The 7,933-nt window shown below is 49.9% G+C and overlaps 1 protein-coding gene across 1 annotated transcript; it reads left to right on the top strand.

Moving 5' to 3' along the window:
- The first annotated feature begins 1,493 nt into the window (after positions 1–1,493).
- LOC110572436 (60S ribosomal protein L31-like) lies at positions 1,494–2,322 on the top strand. The gene is made up of 2 exons (XM_044921401.1): positions 1,494–1,545; positions 1,934–2,322. Exons 1-2 carry the CDS (start codon positions 1,494–1,496, stop codon positions 2,320–2,322), a joined length of 441 nt encoding a protein of 146 aa, XP_044777336.1.
- Positions 2,323–7,933: the final 5,611 nt, after the last annotated feature.

Below are 7,933 nucleotides of genomic sequence, written 5' to 3'. Positions count from 1 at the left end.
ACATTGTGTGTAGATGGACATCCAAAATCTGATGGAGTAAGGCTGGCAGACTGGAGACTCAGGGAAGAGATGCAGTCTGAGTCCAAACACAGTCAGCTGGCAAAATTCCCTCTTGCTCCAGGAGGTCAATCTCTGTTCTAGTCAGGCCTTCCACTGATAGATGCGGCCCACCCACACTATGGAAGGTAATCTACTCAAAATCCACGAATTTAAATGTTAATCGGATCCAAAAAATACCTTCATCTGGGGCACCTGGTTGGCTCAGTTGGTGGGATGTGTGACTCTTGATCTCAGGGTTGTGAGTTTGAGCCCCAAGCTGGGTGTAAAGATTACTTAAAAATAAAATCTTAAAAAAAAAAAACCTTCACAGAACTATCTAGAATGATATTTGACCAAATACCTGGGCACCATGGTCCAGCCAAATTGATCATCAAATGAACCACTGTAGACCCCTAGGAATTTACACAAGGAAAAGCCTTTTGGAGTTAAGTCTGGTGGGAGATGAAATGAGCAGAAGCTTAGTAGGTACAGCCTTGTCTCAGCTTGCGGTCGCCCAGCAGCAGGCACCGTGACGAGAATGTGTGAATAGTTTATGTGGGAAGTGAAACTAGGGAGCAGCAATAGGGAAGAGTGTGTGTGTGGTGGTGTGGGGGGGCGGCGCTGTGTGACTGAGCAGGTTATGGCCCAGGACAGCTGGGGAGACTCAGAGTTGTCCCCAGGGAGTGGCAAGGAGCTGGACTTTCACTCCCTGGCTCTTCTCTGGGCTGCCCTGTGACTCGCCGGACCAAGGCCCTTTGACATTGCTGCTTTGAAACATGGGGAGATCTGTCAGCTCTCACTTTGTCTCCACAAAAATACGCACAGATCATTTCTTTTTTCTTTTCTTTTTTTAAAGTAGGCTCCGTGCCCAGTGTGGAGCCCAGCGGGGGGCTGGAACTCACGACCCAAGATCAAGACCTGAGCCAAGATCAAGAGTCGGATGCTTAACTGACTGAGCCACGCAGGCGCCCCGCCCCCCACAGATCATTTCTAAATCGGTTTGCTTGCCACATCGTTCAAGCCACATTGTATGTGAGCACCTCCCGAACCATCAGTGATTCCTTAAGAAGCCAACTTTTTGAGAGCTGCCAAATATTCTGCTGCGTGGAGGTGCCGTAATTTAGTCAGCCCTTGTGTGATTAAGGGGCATTGGGTTGTTTCTCACTTTCCTGCGGCTAAATGCTCTTCAGTTGTGGGTTCTTCCTCTGGGCGCTGAGAAGTGGGCCGCGCTGTGCTGTCACTTGGCACGCCTCTCCTTGGGGAAGCCCCTGAAATGTTGCCATGGGGGCATCGGCCCCGGTAGCCACACACGATGAATATTGTGAGGTGATGTGAGCATCACCACTCCGCAGGAGGACGTATCTACCTGGGCCATAGGGGCCGATACACCAGACTAAGGCCAAGACCTCCTGTTAGGATGCTGAGGCATCACACCCTCCTGAGGGCTTGGCCTGATGGACCATCAGCCGCCCGAGGCATCCTGGAATTGCTGCAAAGCCCAGGCAGGTCTGGGAGATGGGTCCCCGGGACTGCTTGGCTCTCCCCTTTCCGACAAAGCGTTTATCAAACACTAACTATGCACCGGGGGCTGTGCTAAACCCAGCAGGACCCAGTAATGGGACCACGTGGCAGCGACTGCTCAAGGAACTCAAGGACCAGTAGGGGGCACTATGGAGCGACTAACTGGTTATACCCAAGACCTGCTCTCCCCTCTTGCTGAGCACATGGCTGCCCAGCTAGAAATAATGACCGTCTCCGGCCTCGTCTGCAGGCTCACCCCAGGACTGAGTCCACAAATACGTGTTGAGCACCTACTATGTGCCAAGACCTGGAATATTTTGGGAGCCACCAGGATGCCACATTAATTATTTATAAAGTGTGGCTTTCCAACCAGGGCCCGGCAGAGTGGCTCCCGCAAAGAAGGGTGGCGAGAAGAAGAAGGGCCGTTCTGCCATCAACGAGGTAGTGATCAGAGAATACACCATCAACATTCACAAGCGCATCCACGGAGTGGGTTTCAAGAAGCGTGCCCCTCGGGCGCTCAGAGAGATCCGGAAATTTGCCATGAAGGAGATGGGAACTCCAGATGTGCGCGTTGACACCAGGCTCAACAAAGCTGTCTGGGCCAAAGGAATAAGGAATGGTCCATACCGTATCCGTGTGCGGTTGTCCAGAAAACATAACGAGGATGAAGATTCACCAAACAAGCTCTACACACTGGTTACCTATGTACCTGTCACCACTTTCAAAAATCTACAGATAGTTAATGTGGATGAGAACTAATCGCTGATTGTCAAATAAAGGTATAAAACTGAAAGAAAAAAAAGGGTGGGGTGGGGTGGGGTGGGGCACCAGGCTGCCTCAGTTGGTGGAGCTTGCGACTCTTGATCTCGGGGTTGTGAGTTCGAGCCCCATGTTGGGCGTAGAGGTTATCTATTTTTTAATTTAATTTAATTTTAAATTTTTTTTAAGAGAGAGAGAGAATGCCCGCGGTGGGGGCGAGGAGCAGAGGGAGAGGGAGAGAGAATCTTTTTTTTTTTTTTTTTAAGATTTTATTTATTTATTTGACAGAGAGAGGCACAGCGAGAGAGGGAACACAAGCAGGGGGAGTGGGAGAGGGAGAAGCAGGCTTCCCGCGGAGCAGGGAGCCCGATGCGGGGCTCGATCCCAGGACCCTGGGATCATGACTTGAGCCGAAGGCAGGCGCTTAACGACTGAGCCACCCAGGCGCCCCGGGAGAGAGAATCTTAACCAGGCTGCATGCTCAGCATGGAGCCTGACACAGGGCTCAATCTCACGACCCTGAGATCATGGACCTGAGCTGAAATCAAGTGTCAGATGTTTAACCGACTGAGCCACCCAGGCCCCGAGATTACTTAAAACAAAAAAAAATCTTTAGGGGCGTCTGCGTGGCTCACTTGTTCGTTGAGCGTCTGCCTTCGGCTCAGGTCATGATCCCAGGGTCCTGGGATCGAGCCCCGCATCAGGCTCCCTGCTCCGCAGGAAGCCTGCTTCTCCCTCTCCCACTCTCCCTACTTGTGTTCCCTCTCTTGCTCTTTCTGTCAAATAAATAAATAAAATCTTAAAAAAAAAACAACTTTAAAAAAAGAAAAAGAAATAATCTGGGGAAAACTTTCAACAGTATAATCCAAATGTTCATTTTTATTTTTTTAAAGATTTTATTTATTTATTTATTTATTTATTTATTTATTTATTTATTTATTGAGAGAGAAAGAGAGTGCACGAAGGGGAGGGGTAGAGGAAGAAGAGAGAATCTCCAGCGGACTTCCCGCTGAGCACGGAGCCCAGTGCAGGGCTTGTTCTCATGACCCTGAGATCACCACCCAAGCCGAAATCAAGAGCCAGACGCTCAACCAACTGAGCCACCCAGGCACCCCCAAATGTTCATTTTTAATGAAGCATCACATTAAAACAGAACATGGCTCTGCTGTTCTTGATCCCAAGCTGAGATGACCCACCTCCCCTGAGGGTGGTTCTGGCGACAGTAGGTGCCCAAATCCCAGCTTCATCCTGAGACAGTCTAGGAGCCTGGCTGTCTTCCGGGGACCATGAGATGGCTCCCAAATGGTTATGCCAAATTCATCTTTCGTGGCCCTTCCTCCCCATCTCATCAGTGGAGGGATAAGGGATGTTTGTAGGAACTTTGGCACTGGGGCTTTGTGAGAGTGAGTACTTCCCAATCTTATATTTTGTGATTTCTTATCGAGAATCCTACAGTTGAGATGGGCTGGCTGCACCCGATGGATCCAGAGATAGATCCCGTCCAGAGATAGGGGTGCAAGGATGAACAGAGTCCATCCCTGCCTTTTGGAGTTAAGTCTGGTGGGAGATAAACAATCACCCAGCCAGTGAGGACCAGCTGGGGACAGGCTAAGCTGCTCTCCGAGCTGATCCGACCTTATCTGCATGTGTAACAGAGCAGAGGTGGGTGGTCTAAGGCTGGCCAGGTCAGCCAGCGGCCCAGGTGGTGAGTTGGCTCTTCCATCCTCAACATGTGGCCTCCGTCTCTGGACCAACAGCGGATGTGCCAGGGGTGTCCATTCCTGACAGTGGAAGACCAGGGGGGAGGAGAGGCCTGGGCACTGCACGCATCACTTCCGTTCTCCCTCGACTGGCCAAATGTGGGCACGTGGCTGTATTAGCTGCAAGGAAGGCTGGGCCAGGACCCCAGCTGGGCTGGTTCTAACATTAAAAGGAAGAAAGGAGAAATGATATAGGGTCATGACTGGCGGTCTTTACAAAATATAAATTTGCAAGTGTGACCAGTGTCTAAGAATGTATTCCTGGGAGAGCCAATACCAGGGGACTTTGATCTAGTCAGAGAGGTCTGAGAAGGCTCTCTAGGGCTGAGGATGAATAAGAATGGAGTGGGTGGTAAGGAGGAGCGAGAACAGCACATGCAAAAGCCCTGTGGCAACCGGAGACGAGGCCAGTGCAGAGCTAGAGGAAACCAGTCAGGGTGATGCCGACTGGAAGAATAAGAGGCTAAAACTGAAGACCCAGGAATGGGCGAGATCACAAGGAAGTTGTCTTTATTCTAAAAGTGACAGGCAGCCACAGATAGGTTTTGAGGGGAGTCACTATCACATCCGTATATGTAAAGCTCGCTCGAGCTTATGTGGAGAATGCATTACTAAGCATTTCCCAAACTTGTTGAATCAGAAGCATCAGAAAGAAGCATAGACTCCGATCCATCAGGTGATTCTTAGGACAGATTAAGTGGAGGAGGTCCCAGATGAGAAGGATGAGAAAGAGATCACTATGAAGGAACCCACAGGGGGGGCCCCCCCCCCGCTGACCCTAGTGACAGGCCTGTGAGGGGGGGGGGCCAAGGGGCTGGGAGGGATGCCAGAGGTAATTCAGAAGGTAGAAAAGACAAACCTTGTTACCCCTCTCCGGAACCCCCTTCCTCTGCTCTCCTGTGTGTGTGTGTGTGTGTGTGGTTAGTTTGTTTGCTTTTGGCCTTCTGCAGTAGGCAGAATAATAGCTCCCCAAAGATGCTGACATCCTATCCTCAGAACCTGTGAATAGGTTACTTTACATGGTGATAGGGACTTCACAAATGTGAAGTGAAGGTCCTCGAGAGGGGAGATTATACCACATATCCCGTTGAGTCCAATGAAATTACAAGGGTCCTTATCAGAGGGAGGTAGGAGTGTCAGAGTGGGAAAGGACATGACGATGGAAGCGCAGATCAGAGAGAGAGAGATTTGAAGATGCTGGTTTTCAAGAGGGGGGGCCACGAGCAACGAATGCACGTAGCCTCCAGAGAGTGGAAAAGGCAAGGAAACAGATTCTCCTCCGGAACCTCCAGAAGGAATGCAGCCCTGCCAACACCGTGATTTTAGGGCTTATGACCTCGACGACTATAAGGTCATAAATTTGTGTTGTTTTAGGCCACTATGTTTGTGGTACTTTGTTACTGCTGCAAGAGGAAAAACCTGCTAACATATTACATAAATTATTCATTTATGATGTTTGTTCATTTTTTGTTCTTTTAAATCTCTCTTCCCCTGCTAGATTGTACCCCTCCAGGGTAGGAATTTCTGTCTTGGGGCGCCTGGGTGTCTCAGTCGTGAAGTGTCTGCCTTCGGCTCAGGTCATGATCCCAGGGTCCTGGAATTGAACCCTGCATCGGGCTTCCTGCTTGGCGGGAAGCCTGCTTCTCCGTCTCCCACTCCCCCTGCTTGTGTTCCCTGTCTCGCTGTGTCTCTCTCTCTCTGTCAAATAAATAAAATCTTTAAAAAAAAAAAAAAGGAATTTCTGTCTTTTTTTTCTTTACTAAAGTATCCCAAACACCTAAAACAGGCCTGGCAAATAGCAGGTGCTGAGTAAATGTTAACACATGGATAAGCGGATAGATGTAGAAAGCGAGGAGAAGAAAAGAGTAAAAGATGATAAATCGTGGGATTTATTGGCTGGGAACCTCATGGTCATGTTCACTCACAGGGGGAAAAGAGGAGGAGGTACAGTTCAAGGAGACCTGAGCAAATGAACATGGTACAGGGGTTCTGGGGGATACAGATAGGAAAATGTGAAGGGAAGTGCTTTCCTTTTGTTTTAGAAGGGAATATAAGGTGTGGGGCGCCTGGCCGGCTCAGTCAGTAGAGCATGTGACCCTTGATCTCAGGGTTGTGAGTTTGAGCCCCACGTTTGGTGTAGAGATTACTTAAAAATAAAAGCTTTAAAAAAAAAAAAGGTGACAAGGCTTATGGTTAAATAATTTGGGGGGCACCTGGGTGGCTCAGTCGGTTAAGCCGCTGACTTTTGGTTTTGACTTCAGGTCATGATCTCAGGGTCGTGGGATGGAGCCCGGCCACAGGCTCCTGCTCAGCTTGGAATCTGCTTGAGATCTTTCTCTCTCCCTCTGCCCCTCGCCCTCCCCACTAGAGCACTCTCTCTCAAAAATAAATAAATAAAATCTTCAAAAAATAATTAAAAAATAATTTGGCTTAGGCTATTTAGCTCATGTGCTTTAAAAACATTTATTTTATTTTATTTTATTATTATTTTTTAATTTAACCTGTCCCAAGGGGAGGGAGAGAGTGGGTGGGGCAGTAATTCTGGAAAGCCAGCAGAATGTGGACCAGGCTGCTGCGGGCCCCAGGGTAGTTCAGTTTCCAAATCCTGAAGCTTTAGGATTGTGAACCTTCCTGAGGTGATGAGTCACAATCTATTGTTGCCTCAGGCCCAATGTCACAGCAGGCAGAGTCCCTAAAAGATATTTTCAGAAGACGGTACTGTGTGTGTTGAGAAGCACAACACCGGCCTCCCTCCCCAATCCTGGGGCAGCTGATAACTAGTGATCCAAAGGCTTCCCCTCCTTTCACTTCTTGGGTCTCATTCAACATGTATTGATTGCGTGCCTCTGGAACCCATAACACTGCACTAGACACTGGGAAATCTGAACCCCAAACTATACACAATCTTTTTTTTTTTTTAAGATTTTATTTATTTATTTGACAGGGATAGACACAGCGAGAGAGGGAACACAAGCAGGGGGAGCGGGAGAGGGAGAAGCAGGCTTCCCCCAGAGCAGGGAGCCCGATGCGGGGCTCGATCCCAGGACCCTGGGATCATGACCTGAGCCGAAGGCAGACGCTTAACGACTGAGCCACCCAGGCGCCCCAGCTGTACACAGTCTTGCCTTAAGAGGGTTTACATCCTAGTTGGGAAGACAGATGGTTCACAACGGTAAATGAAACACAAGCATCTATGCGTGGAATCATACATACAGTATGATATGGTACAGTCCGGGGGCGGAGGGGGCTTACTGGGATTGAGGTGATCTAGCAAGCAGATGCTACTCCCGATAGGTCTCTGAGGGACGGGGGCTTGTGCAAGAGGAGGAAGAAGGGCTTCCATGATTGAGAGCAAAGCGGTAACTGGCAGGAGTCCTTTGACCCGTTCAAGGAACTTTGCCTTAGGTGCAGATACGAGGTTAGAGCCTGTTTGGGGAATACAGATCAGGCTCGGGTCCACACACACCACCTCTGGGGCACCGCAACAACCCGCGGAAAACAACGCCGCCTCCACTTTTCAAACCAATCCCAGCTGGGCGCTCGAGCCTCGCCCCGCGCTCGGGCTGTTAGCATAGAGGTGCAGAGCTAGATCGTCAACCTCCACGGACGCAGACATTTTGGATCCTGGCAGAAAAGCTGGCAAAGGCTGGGACCACTATCAAGTGAGGTCGCACCGCCCAAGAACGTGAGAGCAAAAGAGCTCCCGTGGGAGCGACAAAAGCAAGCAGCGGAGCGATTCGTGAGGCTTCCCTGGGCAGAACAAGCTTTAGAAGAGTTGTCCACCGCCCTGCCCTCATCTGAGATGGCGGCTCCGGGGACGCTCTAGCCGGTGCCTCGCCGAGTCCCAGAGG

This window comes from Neomonachus schauinslandi, chromosome 15, assembly GCF_002201575.2.
Source record: "Neomonachus schauinslandi chromosome 15, ASM220157v2, whole genome shotgun sequence".
Lineage (NCBI taxonomy): Eukaryota > Metazoa > Chordata > Mammalia > Carnivora > Phocidae > Neomonachus > Neomonachus schauinslandi.
The sequence above is the reverse complement of the archived record's forward strand: the minus strand, read 5'-3'. Positions and strand labels throughout refer to the sequence as shown.